This window comes from Triturus cristatus, chromosome 2_2 (genome assembly GCF_964204655.1).
Source record: "Triturus cristatus chromosome 2_2, aTriCri1.1, whole genome shotgun sequence".
NCBI lineage: Eukaryota > Metazoa > Chordata > Amphibia > Caudata > Salamandridae > Triturus > Triturus cristatus.
In genome coordinates, this window is record NC_140582.1 from 68,325,250 (window position 1) to 68,352,303 (window position 27,054).

At 45.3% G+C, this 27,054-nt stretch overlaps 1 protein-coding gene across 3 annotated transcripts in view; it reads left to right on the forward strand.

The window, feature by feature from the left end:
• LOC146861856 (uncharacterized) overlaps positions 1-27,054 on the forward strand; it is a 158,286-nt gene that overhangs the window by 107,556 nt on the left and 23,676 nt on the right. For all 3 annotated transcript variants that reach the window (XM_085641028.1, XM_085641026.1, XM_085641027.1), the window contains one exon: positions 5,511-5,591. In XM_085641028.1, the coding sequence (XP_085497154.1) occupies positions 5,511-5,591 (81 nt within the window). The remainder of the gene's footprint in view (positions 1-5,510; positions 5,592-27,054) is intronic.

Sequence of the window (27,054 nt, forward strand, 5' to 3'; positions counted from 1 at the left end):
GCATGACATCCCCGATCTTAAAATCACACATCCTGAATGCAGATCAGTGCCTAATTGATACCTGTCAATGTGATTTAGGCTTAAGCAGTAGGCGGTATTAGCTCTTCGGAGTAATGGTGGTGGTTTTTTTTTTTACGCTTGGTATCATCAGACACTTCAATTTAATCATCTTAAACAGCATTGGGAAAGACACCTAAAGACGTATTATGACATCGTATCTGATTTCAACTTAAATGCCTGAGAGTAAAGTTTGTGAACAGTGAATTAAGTTAAAAGTTTTGCAAAATTAAACAGGCTTTTAAATGTCTTCCCTGATCAGATTGTTCTATCAAAAATAATGACAATTTAATGTGGAATTGTGGAATTACAATGCACGCCATCGCGACCAAGGTATTACAGAAGCTCTTTAATATTAATGATTTCACTCTCCTGGAAATTCTGCATTAATTTACAGTATTGACTACTGATATACTATCAAGAGAAGCATACACAGGGAAGATTGTTAATATTGGGAAGTCGATGTAAGTGCAGATTGATAATAAAACTTGAATATTGTTTTTGCCAGTGATAACAGCGCACATTATCAGAGGTGTTAAGTTATCTCTTTATAGACAGTTTATTTAACTGAATATGGGGAGAGGATGTAGCCTTATGGCTAGAGCTGTCAACCTCAAAGCTGGGGAACCGGGTTTGAATCTCTGCAATGACGCTCAGCATCCTGTGATTCTGGTCAAATCACTTAATCTCCCTGTGCCTAACAAAAATGAACGTTTCCACCTGTAAAAGAAACTGGTGCTCAAGTAAAGCGCTCTGATACCTGATATCTTCGGGTCTAGTTTGCGCTATATAAAACTCTAGAAAAAAAATATCTTTGTGCAGGCCTGCTATTGTCGGTTCATTGAAACAATGGCATTGATGGATATGACTAGATGGAGCAAATCCAAGGGGGCTACACAAGGCGATTTATTTCAAAACAAGAAAACTCATACTTCTCAGATTTTTTGCACAATTAAACTCTTTATCTGCTGGAAAATATTTAGTGGAAGCAGTAACACTCTAAGCAGTTACCATAAGAGGTTTGCCTTTGTACAGTGGTATGAAACTGTATACAGATAGGGAGAATAAAAAACAACAGACAACTAAGTTTGTGAAAAAATATCATTTATTACAGCATTAACATCACCTTGTACTACAGTTACAGTACTAAATCATGGAATAACAAGTTACAAATTTAGGAGTTAAAAATGCACACTAATACTTTTGGAAAAGAAGAATCTTTGCAAAGCATGACAACCATCAGAAATAATTTGTTACAGTAAGGTTTCATTTATAAGGTTTCATTTCATTAAAAATTGTACATTGCCATTAAATGTGATGTTGCAGTGAGAGAAAGGATCGGTAATAATTTTTTTCTTATTGTGTTCTGCTCTGCTTCCTGGTATCTTCAAAGAAGGATTATCTTCTATTTCTACACAAGTTTCTGGCCCATTTATGTATTTGTTAGATATTTTTTTCTTGGTATTGTCACCTGCATTTGCTAGTACAGTGGACCATATATTTCGATCTTCCGATGAAGCTTTCCAGTAACTCTGTACACTAGTTTCGATTTTGTGGCCAGTGACTGCCATAATCTGTCTAGCTTCAAGACCATTATCTGCAAGCAATTGCACAGCTGTAGCGTGCAGACAATGGTTTGTGTAAATACGACTTAATCCTGCTTTTCTGCTGATTTCTTTCATTAGTCCTCCAATTGTGTTTTTCCCGAGAGGCTTTTAGAAATACCAAACCGAGGCACTTGCAGCATCCTCCACAGTAAGTTTCATTGGTTGAACATAGAAGCTTGTGCAATCTCTGGGCAATTTGGAAATATAAAATTTCAAAGATTTCACAGGACACATATCATTGCCTGGCTGGGCATAGATGCGACCTCTGTTTTGGTATCTTAATTTCTCATCTACTTCTTTGTGTTTTTTTGTTTGTTCGTTAAAAGTTAAGGTTGCATACTCTTGGTTGTTTTCATCTACTTGGAAGGTGAAAGCATTTTTAGGCAACTCCCGTAATCCTTCCCTGCCACGTCTTGCAAGGTGTAGTTGGGTATCAAAAAAAACTTTGTACTGCAGTGAAGTAGGTTCATCACAGTTCAAGATACCACAGTGTTTTATCAATGACAAGTCCTGTGCTGATAAAAATTATTTTCTTATACTGATATCTTTGCCTTCTCGACGTTGTTTTTTTAAAATTACTACTAACACATTGTTAGCGGGTGCAAATACAGCATCATGCATGATATTTACAGCTCTGCTAAAAGGAGGATTATTAATTTGTCTATTTAGATCAGCCCTTGCTGATATAAGGCTTTGATTACTGTAACATTCCCCCTTAGCATTTCTTACCTCTGCATAAAAATGTCTGAGAAGGCTACAGAGTTCAGGCAGTGATTTCATCTGAAAGTCTGGCACATACCCATTTTCTACCAACCAGTCTCTGAATATTTGAGTCACCCATTTTGTTGCTGCTCTTGTGTTGGTTTCAGCCCTTTGCTCTTCAAGTATATCCAGTTCATGTGCAGCAAAGTTTTGTTGACGTTTTTCAGGCTTCTCCATTTGAACTCCAGCAGATTTATTTACCCATTCATCAATGGAAAGGTGTCCAAATAAATTGAAAGATATTTGTTGAGGCTTTTCACAAAACTGTACATATCTTGGAGGACTTGCCATTGCTACTGCTCAGCTCTTCACCTTGGTATGACTGTTGAGCTAACTGTGATTTTAAACAATAGAATTGATTGCTCTTGGCAGCTTGTGGAGTTTAGAACACTCTGTTAAGAGGGCCTTTACCAGTGAATACAGATCTCTGGAGCTGCATTGTCTTCAATGGAGCTCCCAACATTCCAATGCTCTAATAAACTATTACTAACTTTCCGATGGCTATTACTTCATGACTCATATTAAGGCATTTCTTCGGCTATATTGCTGAGGTGTTTGCAAAATGGTGATTACATCTGTCTCTCTGTTCCCTGCGTATGTAAAATTGGTGTAATGGGTGGTATCCAATCCCTTGGGGTCTCTGTAACCTGAGCAGCATCACAGCTGTACCTGCAAAACCTGTCTACCTCTGTTGTCTATGGCCTGAGATTGTACGTTTCTTTTGTGGAACCTTTATTTTGCCAACCCTGCCCGACCAGTTGTATTTTAAGTCATAAAATATGATTTAAAATCTAATAGGAAGAGTCAGGGTGAAGAAATGAGAGGAATTGGAATGTAGAAGTGAAGAAAATGTTATATGCATTTCTTTTTTAAATATAGACCGAGTGAAATTGCATACCAAGATGTTTTCACTACCTATAACACTAAGAGCTTTTTACACTCTTTTAAGTAAAATTATGTTAAAAAAGCATTGCTTGTCCACCATTTTTAGGTTTCGCCTGTGACAGGGCATGCACTGCATGTGCTCTCGCTTGTCAGAGATATTGCATAAAACAAGGGGCTTGCAGGCAGCTCATTGCTTAACATTCATTGGCCTCATTGTCACTCTTATTTGCTGCCTTTTTACTGGCTTCACTTCCTCTTCTTTCAGCTGGTGCATGGACCAAATATTGATAGCTTCAGCATCATTGCTGTCCTTTCACTGATCACAATGTGATTGAGGCACTACTTTTATTTTTCTTCTTCCCTGTTGGGCTTGTTGATACATTTGTAGTTAATGTTTTACTATGCCACACACACTTCAATGAAGCCCTTTTCTCCTTGGAAATGAACGTTTATTGTGACATGAGCGCAATTGCTTTATTTATGTGGTAGGATTGTTTGTCAGTTTTATTTTTTCACGTCTGGGAAGATTGACTGATTAGCTCAGAATCACAGGGCTGGTGTGACGAGACATAATAAGCATTGGGAAAGTAAATAGGTATCCCGTTTGAGACTATTGACTCTGCCACTGCCTTTTGTTCATGCTCCACAGCATGGGCATTGCCAACTTTGAAGCTAATTTGTAGCCTTTGCTGTATAATAGCGTGGCTGCTTTGGCACATGTTATCTTATGTCACTAGAGATGTGTACACCAGGTAGGTTTCTTGGCGCTAAGATACAAGAGTGCCGGATGCTGTCCAGCGCTGTCCAGCGATTTAACCATATTATGCTTGTTTGAAGAGCCATGTTTTTAGGAGTTGCCTGAACCTCGCATTTGTGGCTTTTTTAAATTAGTGTTAGCCACACTACAACTCATCCATACTGCTGTGCAGCATGGCTACACACATTGCCAAAGCCAATAGCTCTCATAGTTGAGACCTACTGTCTTTGCCAATGCTTGTTTTCAATGTTTTTTCTGGGAGGGTGAACCTCTAACATCACTGGGAATGTCAATTTTTGCCAAGCATTTAAGCCAATCTAAGTAAAACTTATTCTCTAAATATAGATGATTACTACAACATTTCTCTGCATGAGATCCCTCTGAACTGATCCCAAAAGGAACTCGAGCTTTTTTCCTTCACTCATTCATTCAGTACAATTTGGGTGGCAGTAATTGTGCCACACCACTTTCAGATTTCATTAGTTGCCTCTGTTCATGGTAGCGCTTTATGTTCCATCACTTTTCACCCTAGCAAAAAAAAATATCTCTATCAATACAAATCACGTCCACACACACAGACATCCACTAATGCTTACATACAGATACAGTCACATGCACCTACTGGCATTCACACACAACCACTTGTATTCATGTGTGCCCACTTGCAACCAAATGTACACGCACACTCAATACCATTACAGCCAAATGCACACACACACAATACCACACAAGATACACCAAACACCACATGCTTAAATTGACACCCTTCTTTTTATTTATCCACCTACCAACAAAAACAATTATAGACACACAAACTACCCATAAATAAATGAATACATTACTTTTTCAAAAGCTGTACTTTGCTTGTATTTGCTGTTCTACCCATCCTGACTCCTCGCCCACTCAACCAGGCAAATAGCAGCACTTTACATGCAGTCAGTCACTTCAGAACCAGTTAGAAAATTGTATTTTCTGACCACAACCAAATCCAGAGGATTTATTTCCATTTGGATTTGCACCTTCCATTGAGATACCTCAGTTAAATATGAAGTGCGAGTTTACAAGTGACTGTGATCTCCTATGGGTTGCAATGAGTAAAGGAAAGTCCATAGGTAAAATGATATCTGGAAAGCTATGTGCTTGGAATGGAAATGAACATCAGGAAACATCCATGGTGTTACCATATCAAGGACAACTCGCACATTATTATTTATCTCTGCTACATCCTGAGACATACTGTATGTTGTTTGACATACATCAAAGTAATCCAGAAACAATACTTTCAAGGTAGAAGTGATGTTTTTTCCAAATATTTGCAAAAAAAGGGTTCACACTTCTTAAAATATTTTTGATGAAATCACGTTATGATGAGTGACCTTGATCTTCTGAAACAGATATTTGTAGTTAACAGTTAAAGTATGATCATTTTCATTTTCTTACAGCTTTTTCTACCTTCAACACTGAGCCAGAGGTGAGCTTCATGGAACATGTCGACAGTAAATTCAGCACCAGTTCAGATACAGGTGAGAGGCACCATTTTCATTTGATATTATGTTGAAAAGAATGTACAACACTAACAGCCTACAGAGCTCCGTAGAAAGTGAAGATTGAAGAAGAATAAGATTTAAAAAGTCAAGAAATCAGATAGGTCAGCCAGGATTTGTGCGTCAAGATGGTCTTCACAGTCAGGTTGTAGGGACGACTCCGTGAAAGCTGAGCCACTCACGGAGTAGGTCTCAGGGGTCTCGACGGGTCCTTGTTTCCTGGGTAATTGGAGTCTGGACTGTATTCTTCATCTTGGTGTTGGTTGCAGGTAGTACGGTACCTCTGGTATTGCTGCAGCAAGGCTCCGGTAGGTCCTAGTGTCCTCAAACTTGGTAGGGGGGGCAGATCTACTCCTCAGGAGTGGGTGTACCACTTCTGGTTCGGTTGCTGGTTCGGTTGCTGCATCACTGGGAAGTGGTAAGTCACACTCTACGTGTTTGGTGCCTGTGGCTGCAGAGGAGTAGTTACTCTACCCCAAGAGAGTTCTCTGGCAATTGTTGAAGGGCTGGAGGTGCTTTGGGGTTCTTGGAGGCCTCACAGCACCAGGATGAGTCAGCACACCATGATGGTCGAGTCCTTGGAGGAAGCAGGCATGGTTTTGCACTTGAATTCTCCAGCAGGTACTCTGTTCTCTGGTCAGCAGCTCTTGTTTGTCCATTTTCTTCCTAGGTCCATCGATACTCAATTTCAGGCTCCAGGAGTGCCCCCTAAATACACAATTTAGGAGTGTTACAAGGGGGATACAGGTAGTAGCCAATGGGCTATCTACCTGTAGGGTGTCTACACCCTCTATGTGGCCACTTCCTTTGGGGAGTGGGCATAACCCTGACCCACATTGGCAAATTCCCTCTCAAACAAGATGGAGGAAATGGAAAAGTGGGGTCCACATCTCCTGCCCCACCTTAGGGGTGATGCATGCTGAATGTGGTCCCACATCCTAATCTAATTTTCCCACCTGTCCTCCTGCCAAATGTGGAGCAGGACAGGGCTTTTGAAGCTTCTCACCTTGGAATGCCATTTCGGTCTGGAGGAAGTATGAAACACCTCTGTCTAGAGCAGGCTTGTTCCTGGCCTCTGAGAGCAAAGGATCTCACCCTATTAGGTCAGAAACATGTCTGGTGGTGGTAGGCTGACTAAGACTAGCCAGAGACCTCAGCAGTGCTTGGTAGGTTTTCAGGGGGACGTCTTTGTTTATGAATTAATAAATCTAACATTGGCATCTGTGTGGACTTATTAAGAGGACATGTTTGGTACCAGACATCCCTCGGTACAGTGAAGCCCTCATGGTCCTGGGGAACACGTGATGATGGATGTCCAGCCCATATACTCTATCTATATGACTTACCTGCTCACTTACAAGAACTAAGAATGGTCATAGATATTGTAGGGTCATATCTGCTCAGGCATATATGACCACACATTTGTTATTGGGCAACATGCCTTAGGGCGATAAGGCCTGCAGTAGAGGTGACTTACCTGTACCCTATACAGTACCTGGGGGCATGGCATACAAGAATGTGTGCCATGTAGACTTTTCAGTTTTCTCTGCACCAAGACACATAGCCTGCAATGGCAGTTTGTATGGTCTTGGTGAGGGTCCCTAGGGTGGCACAATTTGTGCTGCAGCCCTAGTGGACCCTCTTCAGTCCCAATGCCCTGGGTACAAGGGGTACCATTTAGTAGGGATTTACAGGGGTTGCTGAAGTTGTGCCAATCATGGTACAGTTTTAGGAAAGGGATCTGGCACTAGGAAGCTGGTTAGCATTTGGTCTGTAGTGCTGCACATCTACCCCGCTAGGTGCCATTGCTGCGGACCTGACTGCCCTTGCCTGCAGTGTGGCCCTGTGTATACCATGCATCACTCTGAAGCCCACTGCCGACTTTGAGTGGTGATTGGGGTAGCGGCTTAAACCCCGACGCTGACACACATGCTCTCGCATGGTTGATGGATGGTGGAGACCCAGCTAGAGCTTTGAGGTGAGGTGAGGACAGGACTGCTATCTGCAAGCACACTGAGCCACTCAATGGGCACAGGAACAGCCTGAGATACGTGGGTGACTAGGGCCTTGGCTGAGACTGCTGAGGGACCTGCCCTGGCTGTGAATGAAAGGCAAGTAAGCATGTGGTCGAATGCACTTGGGGGGGCTCAAGCGCATCACTATAAAGAATTGGGCTCCTGCCACCCCAAGATGAGACACAACTGCTATCTGAACATCCATGCTCTCTGACTGAGGCTCCTACTGCCTATCATGCTACAATTCTGGTAGAGCGGAGGTAGAGGGCCCTGCCCTGGGGACATTGGAGAGCAGTTGCAATTGTACATTGGAAGGTGGTGGAGGAGCGATTGGGTGACTTTGCATTACCCCTGGGAACAGTGAGCAAGCCCTCCCATAAGCGGGACCAATATCCTGAGAGCACGACTGGCCCACCGAGTGCATCTCGGTCCATGGAGCCTCCTAAGGACACCACATTATAAGACATCCTCCAAGCCATAACAACTACCCGTGAGGTGCTGGAATCCCAAATAGACACTATCAACAAAGACCTGGGCTTCCTGAGGGACGACCATAAACAGCTTGCGGAATGAGTAACCATGAACGTGCGGACTTTGGGGGAGCTCCCATCTGTGATTACTGAAATGAAAGAACAACTGTTAGCAGTTGAGGCGAAGGTGCGTTTCACTGACATTACGGCTGCCTCTCAGGATCGGTTCATTGTCCACCTCTTGAAACCCTCATTTCCTAATACTATTACTGCACAGAAGGTTGAATTAATCAAATGGGGGAAGGAAAGGAAGGGAACAGCGGGGAAGGAGACCTGGGAAGCAAAAAAAAATACTTTGTTTAGACATCCATGGGTATAATAAGCTAAACACCTTTATATTGCGACAATAAACATTTCTATCTATTACCTGTAAAGAAAAATAACAAGTATCCTGCAGTGTGTTTTAAGAAGGTCGATTGCCATTCATCGGTATCCTCTTAATATCTAAATTACTTCCAGAATACTAATATATAGATTCACTTCATAGGTGCTGTGAACAGAGATGAGAATTACCACTGATACCAGTATCGGACCTGTACACACATATACTATCAGTCTAGCGTGTACTCACCTATGTTTCTTATAAGCCTAACTTCACAGGAGGGGGAAGACTTACGACAGTAGTTCAACCTCGCTAGGTCCCTTGTTATAAAACATGAGCAAGAAAAAATACAACAAACAATAAGCTTTTTTTTAATGAATGGTAGATTGTTCTTTATAACATTCTTTAGTTATATAATATCTGAAAATACATCAAGGTAAGATCCATTTCATATTTCTCTGTCTCTATAAACTCTTTTGTAGTGTAGTATATATACACAAAGCAAATTAAATATCCCATTCCTTGCAGGTTTTATATCCCCAAGCTGCAGGTATCATAAACCTTCAGGGGTTTCCCAAGACCAAGAACATTGCACCAGGAATATTCAAATGTCTGGAAACACTTCTCTCAATGAGAAGCTGTATTTGAACAAGAGGCGGTGTCAGAGACACCCTTACCGTACTGGTCCAATTGGTAAACAGAAGTTCTCTTCCTCAGGGGGGCATCAATACGCTGTGAATAATCTCCAGCGTTGCCACAGGTTTCTTTTTTTTTTAAAGTTTTTTATTTTGCAAAATCCCAAAAAAGATGGTACAGAGAAAAAATATTCAAGGCGCCCATCCCTCCCCCCACCCCCCACTCTGTGTAACTACTGAATCAATGGCACTAAAAGAAGGGTAAACATAATTAAATGGCGTTTATAAGAATCGGAAGAGAAGAAGAAGAGAAAAAAAAAAGAAAAAGATGATAATAAAAGAGAGGGTACTAAGAGATAATCCAGACGTCAGAAAGAAGAGAAGTAGAAAAAAAGAAAAAGAATATAACAACGTAGGGAAAAGAAAACAGGCAAGGAAAGAAACACAAGCCGGGTCAGCCCGGCTGCTCTAACCAAGATGTCAGCTTTCCCCACACAACCAGGCCCTTCTTCTGGCTTTTGCGCCCTTTCCTAGCGTAAACTGCTTTTTCTAGGTGGTATGTAGCGACTAATCTGGCCAGCCATTGAGAGAATGGTGGAGGATCAGCATCCAGCCATGCGGAAGCAACACAGATCCTCCAGACTGCCATTGCAATGAAAATTAGGCCCTCACTTTTGATCCTGATGGTTTCAGATTGAGTCCCCAGCAGAATGACTGTGGGGGTTAGTACAGTAGTCTGGGTGGTGACTTCCCCTAGAAATTCCTGTACTTTAAGAAGGGTTGAGGGAAGTTTAGAACAGGTTGCAAAGATGTGTATTGAGTCGGCACCAAACTCAGAACACCGGGGGCATAAAGTCCCTTTGCCAGCTCCCCACTTGGCGATCTTGTTGGGGGTAATATACAAAGAAAAAATAGTTTTAAAGTGTTGTGCCTGTAGTTTGGCTGAAAGCAAGATATTTTGAGACAATGCTAATGAGTTAAAAAATATACTAGATGAAGATTCGAGTTTGGTGTGCCATTTGTCGGCTATCTTTTGTAAGTCGTCTGGGGTTTGTCTATTTAGTATGTTGTACAAAAGACCTATCCGAGGGGCCGTGGTGTCACGCAATTTGTTGAGAAGTTCTACTTCCGTGAATCCTGCCTTGCCCCCAACCTTTCTGCAGAGAAAGTTAGAGATAGATAAATATTTGAAAACATCTTGATTTTTCAGACTGTATTTATGTTGCAGGTTTACGAATGATTTGACTCCCTCGCTGGAAATGAGATCCCCCAGTTTCGTAATACCTGTCCTGTGCCAGTCTGAGAAGTAGGACCTGCCAAAAATAGCGGGAAGATTGCAATTTGTCATGATGGGAGAGTAATAGTTAAATCTTCCCAGCCCAAATATTCTGCGGATATTACGGAAGACCTTATATGAGTTCATTAAGGTCTTGAATCTCACACGTTTTTAATATCCAAACGAGGTCTCTCGGAGGAGTCAGCCCCAGTGGTCTTCACCGAGTAGAAGTCGGAATGGTGAGGAAAGACCAAATGTGGGTGCGAGGGGGGGTTCCCTCACCAGCTCAGAACTATATTGCATAACTGCGGCCCAGTAGTAAAGCATAATGTTAGGGAAGGCCCACCCACCCCGCTCTCTAGGAAGAGATAATTGCCTTAGAGCCCTCCTTGGTTGTGAAGAGGCCCAAATAAACTGCGTGAAGATTTGCTGAAATTTCTGCAGTTTAGCTTTGCTGAATTCCAGGGGTACGGTACGAAAAAAGTAAAGAAGTTTAGGAAAGTATGTCATCTTAATCACGTTGCATCTTCCAACGAGGGTCAGATGTAGGTTATCAATCTGTTTAAGGGCCTTCTTGGTTTCTGCAGCGAGAGGAGCTAAGTTGTCTGCTACGATTTCATCAATACTAGCAGATATAAAAAAAAACAAGTATTTAGCTTTTGGCACCACCCTAGCATCGATCCAGGTAATTTCCTTATTTATAATTATTTGGGTTTTATTTTTGTTCAAGGCATAGCCCGAGATTTTCCCAAATTTTTGTGCCTCTAGCTCCAATGCAGTTATGGCGTTCTCAGGATCAGGGGAAGTTATAGCCAGGTCGTCCGCGTAAGCCATAATTTTGGTGTTAATGCCCTGGGGACTGTAATGGCGGGATTCCTTTCAATTTATTTAATGAATGGGTCTAGGTAGAGGGCAAATAACAGCGGGGAACAGGGACAGCCCTGTCTTGTGCCCCGGGAGATGTTAAATTGATCAGTAAGTCGCCCGTTAATGGAGACACAAGCCTTTGGTTGTAAATATAGAGCCTGTACCGCCTGCGTGAGTCTCGTCCCAAAACCCATCCTGCCAATGACAGCCCACAGAAACCGCCAGGAGACCCGATCAAATGCTTTTTCCGCGTCTAGAAGTGTTAATGACATCGGGTCTCCTGCTGCCTGCGCTGCGTCAAACAGGGTAATGGCCCGCCTGATATGTTCCGTGGTGCCTTTTTTAGGAATAAAACCATGTTGCCATTCTGAAACTAAGGACTCGATCACAGACGATATTCTGGATGCCAGTATTTTAGAGAAGGCTTTAGAGTCGCAGTTGATGAGGGTGATGGGTCTGTAAGAGCTCATCTCTAGTGGGGACTTACCCTTTTTGGGGAATATAGAGATTCTAGCATTGGACCAGGAAGCAGGAGGGGAAGCCCCATTAAAGATAGATGTTACCACGTCGGTGAAAATAGTTTTGATTTGAGGGGCGAAGATCTTATAGAACTCTACAGGAATACCATCCATTCCTGCAGCTTTCCCGTCTGGTAAACTAGATAGAGCTTCCATGATTTCATCCCAAGTTGGAATAAGTTCTAGTAGTTCGGTGTTATCAGAGGTGAGCTGTCTGAGATCTATCTCGCTTAGGTAGCTGGCTATCTCGCTTTCGAGTAGGCTAGCTGCGCTACGGTTCTCCTCAGTGTATAGATTGGAGTAGAATTCCTGAAATCCCTTCTGTATTGCGTTAGGATCATTGGTCTCGTTCCCTGTAATTATTTAATTGCGTGTATTTCATTACTTGTAGATTGTTGCCTGGTTTTGACGGCTAGATGATGCCCAATGCGGTCACTGCACTCGTAATTTTTTTCCCGCTGTGCTGCCCACTTAGCTGCGTTTTTTTCCGCAAATACTGCCCCTATTTCTGCTTTAGCAAGGACTACCTCTTTTTGGGCATTTTCAGTATCTTGTCCCGACTTAACCAATAAGACCAAGTTTGTTTCTGCTCCCCTTAATTTCTCCTGTAGATCATTAATTACCAACTTCTCCTTCCTGTTTTTCCTTACTGAAAACCTCAAAGTTTCGCCCCTGACCCCCGCCTTTAATGTGTCCCAGACAGTGATTGTTGAAGCGGTTCCGACGTTTATTTCCAGGAATTCCTGGATCCAACCTTGCATATGTGCCCTATAGCCGGGGTTTTGTAATAGGGCTTTCTCGAAACTCCATCTAGGTGCCTCCTTCCACTTCCCTAGTCCCTTGATATTTACTATAAGAGGGTTGTGATCTGACATAAAGCGAGGTGCAGTGTCTATGGTACAATTGCTAAGGAGTGAAGATGAAACAAAAAAGTAGTCTAATCTAACAAAAGTGTTGTGTGGGGCCGAAAAGAAGGTATAGCCAGGTTGCGTGGGATTTAAACTGGCCCAGATATCACTTAACCCGTGGATCTGAACAAGGTTCATTAGTGCTTGATATACTCGGGGTTTTCTGCCTTTGTATCTCTATTTATCGTCTAATTTCCAGTCGGAGGGCAAATGTATATTGAGGTCGCCACATAGGATGATAGGAGTAGGCCAATGGGCCAGCTCCCCTGAGACCATGTTAATAATCCCTGGGTCATCTACATTGCTACCATACAGTGCGCAGAGGGTAAAAGGAAGGTTAGAGGAAAGGTGGCATTCAGTTATTACCCATCGGCCCAGTGGATCTGATTTAACCCGGGGATTGCTAAGAGAAAGTCTTCTATCTGCCAAAATTCCTACCCCTTTTGTCTTGGCGCCCTGCGTGGTAGCCCCCGCAACTTTAAACCCTAATGTATCTAATAGGTGCTTCTGTGAACACTCTATGTGGGTCTCCTGAATGCAGATTATATTGCCCCCTAGAGAACGTAGGCCTTGAGGAGCATTTTGCCTTTTAGAAGTATCATTCAAACCGCAAATGTAAGCAGAGACAAGCCTAAGTGAGTCTATCCTAGCCATCTAAATGTTGAGAGAAAACAATTCTCCTCGCCCAATATCTTAACAAGTGAGTACAGAAATGTATATGTGCCAAAAAGTGCCCAGGATTCTTCTGTGCCTTTTCTAGTGCCCGTCCCTTCCCCCCCCCACCCTGCCCCCCCCCCTTCTTCTGAGCAATCAGGAATGACCTGAATGATGATAGTCAGTCATGAGGCCCGGCTGTCAACCACGCCTAAAAAAAACAAATTAAGTTTTCATTCGGCTTGTAGCCCCCTTGTTTTCCTTTGAGACAAAGTGAAACAAACAGCGAAACAGACAATCAAAAAAAAAAAAAAAGCCAAAAGGGCTGCCCACTATGTCAAATTTTAAGGCTCACATAAAGCTGCCGTAATGTGACCATGGTCATGGTCCTTGAAGGCTTGCATATTTATAGAAACTGTAGAACGAAAGTAAGAATAAGAGTAGAGAGAAAATAACAGGGGCAAAAGAATGAGCTTTTCATCTAGACTCTTTCTAGATTTTAGGTCATTCAAATATTCACCAGCTTTTACTTCAGATAGGAAAACTTTAGTCCCCCCATTAAAAATTACTTTAAGTCTAGCAGGATTCATTAAATATACTTCGGCCCCCAGCTGCTGAAACGGAGAGATCAGTTTTCTCAGGCGCCATCTCCGCTCTACTGTCTGATGGCAAAAGTCAGGTTTAGCGAAAAATATTATGCCATTGGCCCCTTTCTTGGAGTTGGGGCGAGACTGATCGTATATTAACTGTCTAAGAAGAAAATTGCCAAAGTAAACCAGGAATACCCTTGGCTGTCCTCCAGTGGTGTTGCCGCGGCCATGTTGCTGTCTCTGGTTGAAGGGAAAGCGGTGCGCCCTCTGCACCTCGCGATCCCAGTCCCAGCCCTGTTGGTCAGGGAAGGAGTCCTGCAAAAGTTTCACAATGAAGCGTCTCGGGTCGTCCCCTTCCTTCCCCTCCGGAATACCAAGCAGGCGAAGGTTATTCCTGCGCTGGCGATTTTCCTGGTCCTCCATCTTAGCCATTAGGTCTACCAGGCAGGCACTGTTGGATTCGCTCTGTTGCTTAACTGCCACGGCTTCGGTTTCCAAACTGTGAATAATCTCCAGCGTTGCCACAGGTTTCGGTGGCTAAAATAGCCTCCGGGTAATGATGCGTCATTTCCTGACCCGGTGACGGCACGCTGCACAGTGGTCTGGGAAATATGGTTTCCTTCCCAGACGAAGTGTTTTCACCTTTGCTCTCCTTTCCTTCTGCAACCATGTTTGCAGCATGGTGTACACCGCTGTGCACTTCTCTCAGTTCGTGCCTCAGATCTCGAAGATAACGGCGGGTGTGGCAGCGTTCGACCAGGTGAGTGTCATGACATTGGGGACTCTTGAATTACGAGTGGAGGATGCTGAAAATGTATCCCTTTGCAACAATATTCGGGTGGTGGGGCTGCCCGAGAAGGTGGAGGGCACCACTATGTTGACCTACATTGAGAACTGTCTGCGCACAGAAGTAACTCCTGAGGGTCTTTCTGCCTTTTTTGCGATAGAGCACACAGAGTCCCATGGAGATCGCTCGGGCCCCCGAGACCAGTGGTGGCTGGACTACTGTACTGTACCATAAAGATCGCAACGATATCCTGGCTCAGGCCAGCAAAGGGAAGAGATACGGGTCAACAATGCTGCTGTGCGTATCTTTCCGGTCTTCTCTAGGTAGGTGCAGAGACGGAGGGCATTGTTTCAGGAAGTTACCAAACAACTATGACAGCTGAAATTCAAGTACGCAATGCTCTTCCCCGCTAGGCTGAAAATGATGATCTCGGAGGGAACACAATTCTTCCACTCTCCACTAGAACTGGACTGGTTAGAATCACAACATGCGCCGAGACCTGACCAGAACCCCCGACAGTGGTCTCACTGTACTTGTGCTCTGCGTAAAAGCTTGCAGAGCAGTTCTGTTGCCCCCTTGCAGGCCAAAGTACAGCTCGGAAAACAGAGCGCAATGGAGGTAGTGGCCAAGATTAGTGGAGAGAGTCGAGGTCTCCATTACTGGAGCTAAATCCTCCCGGTCTGGACACGGATTCTGATACTTCAGCGGGGTGCATGCCCAGTACTCCCTAAGGTGACACCGAAGTACAGTGGATGGGTAAACACAGTGTCAATCCATCAATCAATCATCAGCAAAATTTGTAGAGCGTGCTACTCACCCGCAGGGGTCTCAAGGCGCTGAGGGGGGTCACTACTGCTCGAACAGCCAGGTCTTGAGTTGTTTCCTGAAGGAGAGATGGTCCAGGGTCAGCCGTAGGTGAGTGGGGAGGGAGTTCCATGTCTTGGCTGCCAGGTAGGAGAAGGATCTTCCTCCGACGGTGGACTTCCGAAAGCGTGGGACGGAGGCGAGGGCGAGGCTGGCGGATCGGAGCTGGCGGGTGGGTGTGTAGAATGTGAGGCGGCTGTTGAGGTACTTCGGGCCCCTTGTCGTGGAGAGCCTTGTGTGCGTGGGTGAGGAGTCTGAACGTGATCCTCTTGTTGACGGGGAGCCAGTGCAGGTCTTTCAGGTGGTCAGAGATGTGGCTGCGGCGAGGGATGTCCAGGATGAGTCATGCTGAGGCGTTCTGGATGTGCTGGAGTCTTTTCTGGAGTTTGGCTGTGGTTCCAGCGTAGAGGGTGTTTCCGTAGTCCAGAAGGCTGGTGACGAGGGCCTGGGTGACCGTCTTCATGGTTTCGGTGGGGATCCATCGGAAGATCCTTCGGAGCATGCGCAGGGTGTTGAAGCAGGATGACGAGACGGCGTTCACCTGCTTGGTCATCGTGAGGGAGGAGTCCAGGATGAAGCCCAGGTTGCGGGCGTGGTCTGTTGGTTTGGGTGCGATGCCCAGGGCAGGGGGCCACCAGGAGTCGTCCCAGGCAGAGGGAGATGGTCCGAGGATGAGGACTTCCGTCTTGTCTGAGTTCAGTTTCAGACGGCTGATCTTCATCCATTCTGCGACTTCTTTCATTCCTTCCTGGAGGTTGGCTTTGGCGGTGGCGGGGTCGTTGGTGAGGGAGAGGATCAGCTGAGTGTCGTCGGCGTAGGAGATGATGTTGAGGTTGTGTTGGCGAGCGATGTCTGCGAGAGGGCTCATGTAGACGTTGAAGAGGGTGGGGCTGAGAGAGGATCCCTGCGGAACACCGCAGATGACTTCGGTGGCCGCGGATTGGAACGGGGGGAGGTGGACTCTCTGGGTTCTTCCGGCGAGGAACGAGATGATCCACTCCAGTGCCGCTCCTTGGATACCGGTGTTGTTGAGGCGCTGTATCAGGGTGCGGTGGCATATGGTGTCGAAGGCTGCTGAGAGGTCCAGGAGGATGAGGGCAGCAGTTTCCCCGTTGTCGAGCAGGGACCTGATGTTGTCGTGGCTGCGATGAGGGCGGTCTCGGTGCTGTGGTTTGCTCGGAAACCGGACTGTGAGGGGTCGAGGGATCCGTTGGTCTCGAGGAAAGCGGAGAGTTGTCTGTTGACGGTCTTCTCGATGACATTGGCTGGAAAGGGGAGGAGCGAGATGGGGCGGAAGTTCTTGAGGTCCGTGGGGTCCGCGGTGTGTTTCTTCAGGAGGGCGCTCAGCTCGGCGTGTTTCCAGCTCTCCGGGAAGGTGGCAGATGCGAAGGAGCTGTTGATGATGTTCCGGAGCTGGGGTGCGATGATGAAGTTGGCTTTGTTGAAGATGTGGTGTGGGCAGGGGTCAGTTGGGGAGCCGGAGTGGACGGTGTTCATCAGGCGGGTGGTGTCTTCGGTGCTGACAGGGGTCCAGGTGCAGAGGATGGTGGTGGGGGGCGTTGGATCGGTGGTCGGGTGCGTGGTCTGCGCGCTGAAGCTGTTGTGTATGTCGGCGATCTTGCGGTGGAAGAACGAGGCGAGTGAGTCGCAGAGGTCTTGCGAGGGTGTGATGTCGTTGTTGCAGGCGCTGGGGTTGGAGAGCTCTTTAACGATGCTGAAGAGTTCCTTGCTGTTGTGGGTGTTGTTGTCCAGTCATTCTTTGAATGCTGTCTTCTTGGTGGTGCGGATCAGCTGGTGGTGTTTGCGGGTGGCATTCTTGAGGGCTGTCATGTTTTCAGTTGTCTGGTCGCGGCGCCAGGTTTTCTCGAGGGTGCGGCAGGTTTTCTTGGAGTTTTTGAGGTCGTTGGTAAACCACGAGGCTTTCTTGCTGCCAGGTCTGCTGGGGGGCTTCTTCAGTTGTGCGAGATCGTCTGCGCAGTTGGTGAGCCACCGTGTGAGGTTGCGGGCTGCTTCGTTGGGGTCCGTCGTGTTGGTGGGAGGGTTCTGGCTGAGGGAGCTGATGAGCTGGTCGGTGGTGACCTTGCTCCAGCTTCTGCGGGGAACCTGTTGCGGGTGGTGGTGGGTCGTGGTTCTCCTGAAGTTGAAGTGGACGCAGCTGTGGTCTGTCCAGTGTAGTCCGGTGGAGTGGATGAAGGAGATGTGCTTGCTGGAGGAGAAGACGGGGTCAAGCGTGTGGCCGGCGTAGTGGGTGGGGGTGTTCACTAGTTGCTTGAGTCCGAGGTTGGCGAGATTGTCCAGCAGGGCGGCGGTGTTGCAGTCCTTGTTGTTCTCCAGGTGGAAGTTGAGGTCCCCTAGGAGGATGTAGTCTGTGGAGGTGAGGGCGTGTGGAATGATGAAGTCTGCGATGGCTTTGCTGAATTGTGTGCGTGGTCCCGGGGGTCTGTAGATGAGAGTGCCTCTGAGGGTGGTCTTGGGGTCGGTGTGTATCTGGAAGTGAAGGTGCTCGGCGGCGGTGAGGGTGTCGTCGGAGTTGGTCGTGATGTGGATGGTGTTTTTGTGGACAATGGCGATGCCTCCTCCGGTTTGGTTGACGCGGTCCCTCCGGGTGATCTTGTAGGTTTCTGTGAGGAAGGCGACGTCTGGTGATGTTGTGTCGAGGAGGTTCCAGAGTTCGATGGCGTGCCTGTGGACGGAGCGGGTGTTGAGCAGGATGCACTTGAGGAGGCTGTTGCTGGTGCTCGGCTTGGCGGGTGCGGTGCAGGTTCGGAGGCAGGTGAATTGGCAGACTTGGCAGGAGAAGGGTCCGTGGGTGCGTTTCGGGGTAGCTTGGTAGCAGGCGGGGTGCCGACCGGCGTTGAGAGCGTGGAGGGTGGTGGCGTCGTAAGTTCGTCGGGTGCGCTGGCATCGTCGAGGACCAGGGGTCCTGGCGCTTGGCGTGGTCCAGGCGCAGACGGGCGTAGACGGGCTTGCCTTTGGCGAGCCTTCGGCGCACAATCGGCGCGCCCGCTGCACGTGAACGCTGCGGGTACGCGCGGGCTCCATATGAGGCGAAGTGGGAGGAAGGAGCAGCTGGGAGGCGGGAGCGGGGCGGCCAATGGGGGTACAGAAAGGAAAAGGGGGCGGGCCGCGAAGGAGCAGCGGCGGGAAGCGGAGCGCGGGGGGGGGGCACACCAGGGGTAGAATACTAACCAGGGCACAAAATCTCTATCTATTTAACGGAAAGGAAATAAATTAGTACAGTGTATTGCTATATCCCCGTGACATTAGTAAATGTATGTTGTTGTGTTTCACATCAGGGCATTTATTGCACAGGAGTATCGCACCCTGTCTTGGCCTGAATTCAGTATACATGTTCCAGGAACATGCACCTTGTTTTCTTTGAATTGCTGTAATTTAGATATACTTTAGCACTGTATCGCAATGTAAGGAATATTGATTATTCCTCTGTCAATAAAATAAAAAAATTAAAATATGTGACACCGAAGTCAGCGGATGACATCATCTGAACTCAGCGATGTACTGGTAACGGGCTGGGGGTTCAGCATTCCACAGTGGTTGTATAGATTTCCATAGGGGGCACCTGAGTACTGTACGGGATATTGAATAATGAGCTGGTTCTCTGTTGTATTTTAGATTATACTACAAGAGGGTTCGATAGCTGAGGGGGTTTACTGACCATCCCTCTACCTGTTTATAGCGTGGGGGTTTCTCACAACTAGTTCTGTTCTTTTTGCATTGTTTGGATGGGTGGTTTTGGCATGCTTGTCCTGGAGAGGGAGAGTTGGGACACTGAATTTTGGTTGAGAAGTTGGGAGTTGCTGAATCATACAGGAATGTGTAACGTATCCATTTTTTGCATATGGGGGCCACGAGATGAGGAGCTGAGGAGGAAGCAAGCTCATAACCTTTTTTCTGATGGCACTCATGGCAGAACAGAGAATGTACCCACACTACAGGCCTGAATGATGACATACCATGGCAAGAGCTCAACATATGACAATTGTCTGTGACATACCTACTTGCTCCCACATATCTGGCCTCTATTCCCTAGGCTGAACTCCAGATGTAGCGTCCCAGGGTTGCACTCGCACCCGGGCCCCGGGAGGGGGGGACTGACATAGGATACACTTTCCTACCTCAGACATCACTTGCTGGCACACTCTCAAGACCAAATTTTGAAAATAAACGGGGCCCCTGGAAAAAGGATGAGAACCTACCAAGGAAAAGACTGGATTGGGAAAAAGGAAAGGACCAACAATAAGAATTACATGCTATGCAAGAAAGAGCAAATATCAAATGAATATACCATGTATTCAAAGTCTATGAATCCTGTTTTTTCTAGAAAATGATAATCTTAACATGATTATGTTTATATTGATTTTTTATTATTTTTTGCTGATTGAGTTTTCCAGATTATTTCTCATATCAAAAATAGAAAAAACATACATGTGTACATATTTACAAACACATTTTTTTTAGAATTGACGGATGCATCTGCCAATATCATTAATCAAAACCACATGTGCATATTATCTAAACCCAGCAATGATTTTAGACAGCTTATAAAAAAGTAGGCATAATGTAATATTTACAATGTACATGATGATTCGGTTGCCAGCATTCCAATGCTTGGCTCAAACACTCTCAAGTCCAAATATACATGCAAAGAATGAAAAAGGAAAAGGTTTTCAGTGACGAATGATGGGAAGACCCTTAATGGGAAAACCAACGCGTTTCGGCAATGCCTTCATCAGGATTCCATCACTGTGGTTAACTAAACAAAAGAAAAAAATGAAATATAGATATATACATGTGTAAAAACGAAAATATAAATTTGCTCTTTTATGCAATTGCACAATAGTTGAATATAGCTTCAATCGATACTGAAAAATACACAAGTGACTGATGTAGGATTTCAAAATCTCGAGTCACCGGGGGAGAGGAAGAGAGTCTATTTTGGGATGGATAAAGTCATGAAAGAATATTCAATACTCAAATAGCGCGGAGTGGGAAAAATGGTTTCCTGTACTAATCCATGCTGAAACAGAAAAGTTGAATGTTTTATACCACCTTCTGATACATGACTAGTATCTCCCTAAAATTGAGAGCTCAATGGGAAGGGACAAGTATGCAAACAGGATTGACGGTGGTTAACGCTGTAATGTCTCTGCCTTATGCGTGATTCTAGGACATGCCCACTATATACAAACAATATTGGTGAATATGAGGAGCAAGGAAGATGTAAAAAGCTAAAATTACCTGAATGGTGAAAGGGATAACGTGGCACTTCAAGATAGGTCAAGTTGCAAATCCCTCGTTATACTTTAATAACCTGCAGGATAATATCTGTTAGAATCAATTCTTTAGAATTGTGATTCAACAATTATGATAGTTATGTTGGTTCTATTATATTGGAGATGTAAAGCTGTCCCGCTGGTAATCTTACCATGAATACCAATTTCCTACTCCTCGTAATTGGATGTCTTAACGTAATGATGTCACTCGGTCAAGCTTTGCCACTTTACACTACAGGTGAATAATAGAAGTTGTACCGGAGAACGTGTCTCCATAATAAGATATAAAAATATTTTTTTTATAAAGAATAAGATGCAAATATCTATGACCTCGACGGTTCCTATTCATTTATATAGTTTGTACTAACCTTCGGCATTTTAAGTATGTATACTTCCAAAATGATGTTGGGGTCCCTTAACTAAAATGAGGTTGACTCTGATGTGTCGAGGCGATAATTTTCTTCACACTATTTAAGAAACGAGAAGAAATTGGAAATATGTGAACGAGAATATAAAAGGTGAAACTCCACTATATGGTACATCTCTCTCTTAAGGAATTTGATGTTCACATTCTGGGCTGACTAGTCCCCTGACTGAAACGTCCTGACCAAGTCTAATTTAACAAGGATATACCAGTTAAGGGAGCGCATAATGCAAGTTGACAAAGTGTATAGGTTCCCAAATATACACTGGGACCTACTGGCAAGGAGTACGTATCTAAATCTTTAGGATCATAGTTAAAGAAGGGTTTTGATGTCCATTGACTCAAGTCCCAATACGTATAAGGTATGACCTAACCCTAACAAAATAGCATAAGTAAACAAAAGCTCGTATATGGCTCAAGACTATGATTTAAAAAATAGATGTAAAAGTGCTATTCTAAAATAAAATGACCGAACGTATTAAATAATCAAACAATAATATCACCTACCCTTAGGTATGCGGCAGAGGCGATCGCCGAGTATGGAAGTCAAGAAATGCCGGCTATAATGATAGGCTTTAAGTAGCTAAAGAAACCCCGCCAAATTCGCGCTATTAATCACGTCATTGGCCGATGTCAATGATTTACGCCCATTTGAGGTCACTGGGTGGGCGCCATGTTGAAATGGTTGATTTAAGTATATTGTCACGGGAGAAATGATCTAGTGACACCTTCCGGACCCCAAAATATTTTAAATTTACAAAAAATATACTTAGCTCAGATGTTCAAGATGGACTACCATGCCTACATGATGATGATGAGAAATGTTTTGACCTGTATTAATTATACAGAACTTGCTGAAAAACTCTTCGAATTCCCGCCCATGGGAGATCACAAGGTGGGCGCCATATTAGAATGGCTGTATGGGATATATTGGCGTAATAACATTAGGCCAGTACCCCCTTGCTGGTCGAAAAGTGTTTAAATTGTCAAAAAATAATAATAGTTGCACTCGCACCCGGGCCCCGGGAGGGGGGGACTGACATAGGATACACTTTCCTACCTCAGACATCACTTGCTGGCACACTCTCAAGACCATCCCTGATATTGTCACCTGAGGTTAGCACCAAGTTCTGACTTTCAGGTCATTCTACGACAGGACTATCAGCCATAAGGGTCAACCCTTGGTGACCGCCTTTGGCTATGGAGGAACTAACCTTATCTTGAGATTCATTAGAGCAGAGAATGTATAAATGTTTATCTTGGAACATCCGGGGAATGCACACCATGTCAAAGTGTTTTCCTATTGGAATAGGACAGGGGTCCAAATAGACTTACTGCTGGAGACACATTTGACAAGACAAGAGGGCATATCACTTCAGCGCCGTTGTAGGGTGTAGGCATATTACTCGATTTTTTCGGGCTACGCCAGGGGAGTCCTAATCTGAATTAGAGCGGGAGGGCCTTTTCAATTGATGGACAAATTAGTAGACCCGGAGGGTTGATTTGTAGTTGTACGAGGACGACTTGAGGGATTTGCCATACTGTAGTAAATGTATATGCCCTGAATGTAGAACAGGGCCTATTTTTGGGAGTCTATCGAGACAACTAGCACCATATCTAACCACTACGACCATAACAGGAGGGACTTTATTTGCTTTAATTCCGTGTCTGACATCCTATTTGACCGATCACCCCCCCCCCTCCCCCCCCCACCTTCCTGACTCTCAGATCATGCATATGGCCAGAGCGTTCAGGTATTGGCAACAACATTGGGGACTCATTGACTCATGGAGATGGACACACCCACTGTGGTGGGATTATTCATTCTTCTCTGGACTCCACGAGGTAAGTCTCTGGCTAGATGTGTTCCTCTGCACACCAGATGTCCATAGTTTGGTACACACTATTGAATATTTCTCTCGCACCTTATCAGATCCTATCCTAACGCAGCTGCAGTGAGCTCGCGCTCGACCCTCAACCCCTATGTTTTGGCCACGTGCCATGTCGTTATATCAACAGTACAAACCTGTTTTCAGCATACAATTTCACAGAAAGACAGATGGCGATGGCACGTACAGATGTGAAATATACCATGTTGCACATTGAAAAATTAGACCAATTGCCTATTACAGTGGCTGAGACACCATCCCACGACTGGATAATCCAATACCAACAGGTAGGCAGATATGAAGCACTAGAGGAAGGATATGTGCATGAGTATTTGGAATTACCGTTCAGGTTTAGATGCAGGAATGGGGATAGAGATGTTTTTCTTAGTGGCTCCGACTGTATTCCTTTGTTTGCAAGGACTTTTCTTTCCACGGGGCATGTAATGCTTCAATGGCAAGTTTGTCTTGTTATCTGAAGGGTTCCCCAGCAGCCGTGATTCATCCGGTGTTCAAGCTACTCTTTAGTGGGAGTTATTTAAGGCTGAATGATCAAGGTTGTTGCGGAATGGAACCAGGCATCGCTTATCTGGTGACGGTTAATTTAATAGACACTTGTTGTACTCAAGTACTGTGTCCACCTGCCAGCACAGTTAGGGAGGCAGCGCTATGGCCTTCAATTGATAATTCTGACATTAAATTTGATTTCCTGAACAAACTGAAAGCCATGCTTTTACAAAAGGATGTGGCCTTAATATCAACCAAATAGACGTTTGATCTCCAGGTTGCAAGGTCCTCATCTCAATGAATGAATGAATGAAAGACATTTGATATACCGCAACAGCTACTAAAAAAGAGTGTCCCGGCGCTGACAGAGCAGGCAGGAAACTTGATATGCCGCTAAGTTTTAAAAAGCCATCTTTTAGGACATTTCTTGAAAATCAAATGTTCTGAGATGGCTCTCCGTGTAACAGGTAGTTTGTTCCATACAGGCACCCAGGAACCCAAACGACCTCCCTCCCATACGGGCTAAACGTACTTTGGGGGTACGGACAAGGTCAGAGGAGGAAGATCTTAAAGATCGTGCAGGAGTGTAGCGGTTAACTCGTTAGCTGAGCTAGCCTGCTCCTTTTCCATGAAGGGCATTGAAAAAAACAACTAGGGCTTTGAATTTAATCCTTTCTTTCAATCGCAGCCAATGGAGGGATTTAAGAAGGGGGGACATAGGAGACCTTGGTTTAGGTCTGAGAATCGCCCTGGCCGCGAAGATTTGCACAACTTGCAGGCACTCTATAAGATAGCAAGATAGGCCCAGGTACAGAACATAGAGATACAGACACTACTCCACACTAACTTCCCACTGCATTTTGGGGAGATTGTCCATCGTATCTTTAACACGTCTGATACAAACGGACTAGTGCACTTTTTAAAAAGTATTGGCCCTGGTTTGGTTAGCACCTTTCAGACGATTGTTGGAGTTTTACCATCTTTCACACCCTCCGTATTGGGAAGCACATTTGGACGGCTTCCGCATGTCCGCCTATTTGTAGCGCAATCCTGAATTTATTTTTTCAACTCCGCAATGGACCTCCCAGTTCAACCCAGAATGGAGACAGCACTGCTAGTGCTGCGCTGCCGTGAGCGAATGATGCACTGCTTCGGCACACCTTTGCTTCAAGAACTGAATGAGCACTGGTTCTTGTCGTTCAGGCCATTCTGGCTTGAGTACATACAACCTGTTTTCCGCTGCCTGCTTTGCAGCCAAGAAGGCCTCCTGGATATATGTCTCAGATCAGAACTGGTTGCGCCACCTGACATTGATGTACTGATGGATCTCTTAAAGGCTCATGCATATGGCTGTCCTCAGCGTATTCCATTGAGGACGAACACATTCTTAGAGCCACCATGGGATGCTTCATCTCCTGGTGCTGTGAATAAAGCCTCTGCATACAAATTGTGGGACTGGATGCCTCCCTCAGCGGCTGCTGTGGAAACTGGATGGGATCATCTTTGCTCCATAAACCTGTTACGAGGTGTGCCTCTGGGAACGCCTGCGGATGTGGGCCACAGCAATGTTGCGCCTACCACTCGGAACACTAAACAATTGGCTTTTTTCCGTGTGGAAACTAAATGATCTAATTTTTTAACGAGACATGCCAAAATAGCTTTTTCTTTTTCTCTGGCACTTTGGCTTGGGATCTCAAATAATATGTAGGACTTATGAAAGTTTTACATATTTTATTGTTTTATATATTTTAGACGCTTTTAAAGTGTAGTTTTTTTTTTAATGCTTTTAAACCTGTCTGCTGGCTTTTAGATAGCTTTTTGTTATCGACCCTTAGGATGAGGAGTGGGGTTTATATTCCCGAGTTGGGCTCATGTAGCGAAGCAGCTTATTTCTTACATTGTCCTCACAAACAACATTCTCCAAGCTGTGACCTTTCCATACATTTGCACGCACGACAATGTCAGATTTGTTTCTCTGAAACTAAACGTGGTTTACATCTAGCTTCGCGCAACATTAACACAATGGCCTGTACATCATGTCCAAGGCCTTGTTCCTTACTCGTACAAATGTCAGCACTATCTTCATCCAACGGGTGACAGGACTATCTATATTTCCACAACATCACTAATCTACAGGTACATCACAAGGCTGCTTTCTATTATAAAAGATGAGGATCCTGCTACATTAGTAGAGGAGGCACTTCCGCTGACAATGAGGGTCCGTGCATGCTGAGAGATCACCACGCAGAGGCCTGGCATCTCGTGAGGGGTGTCCATCTCGTGACCAAGACGGGGTCCTTCACTCTTTCCCATCAGGCAATAGGGCTGGTTCCTCCCTTGAGGGGGTTCTTGGCTTCACACCTACATACACTCTAGGTACATTTAGAGTACGCCAGATTACCGCTGTGTCTATATGCCTGCACATATACATTGTTTTAGCACCATGGTAGAACCCTACCTACTATTTATGCTTTTGGTGCTTGTAATTACCTTGATCCGCTTCTGTTTTCTAATCATTGCAGCACACGTATTTTAGAGCAATAAGAACATTGTTTCAATATAAATTATTGAAAACGTCCTGTGGTGCATTCTCTGTATATTCCTCTGAGAAGAAGTGAGCACGAGTGACTGACAAAAGGTTTTATTCTGTTTTGACGATCCCTGAGGGATCAGGGTTGTCATATTCAGTGGCTGCCAGAAACCATTCGCTCTCTGTTAGGTTAGAGGGGCTTACAGTGGCACTGTGAGCTAGCTGGTCTATTGTCCAACATATCCTGTGTGGGTGTCTGGAATCAGTCTTGACACCAAGCCCTTAATTTATGTTGTCCAAACAATGCACAGGTCCTATGGACTGGTAGGAGCTACACGACAGCTGAAACCAGATTCGCAGGAAGACCAGGTGTTCGAAATGGGATTTCTGGTTGGCTAGGGCAAGCGCCTAAGCCAGGGGGTGGGGGGTGCATCTCACCCGTTCCTCTTCATCAGAATAAAGAAATGCCCCCGTCGTTGCAGCTGCCTGCACTCTGGCGACGCAACTGTGAAGAATAACTCAACACCAACACCAACAGTGCCTCCTCAGCCCCACTCACCGGGACCTCTCTCTGCTTATTGCAGCTACCCGCGATCTGGCGGTGTAGCTGAAGATCAATACACGCACCAACAGGTTGCCTTCCCCGCCCCACTCACGGGGGATTCACTTACTTCTGGCAACCGGCTCCCTCACTGGCGGGGGAGACTTCCTTCTCCCCGATCCTCGTAGCCTGCGAGGCTCCGGCACTATCTCCTTCGGTGGGCCCCACCCACTACTGGCACAACTCCGGCGTGGCTTATCTCCACCCACAGTCAGGCGGACTTTGCCTGACTTC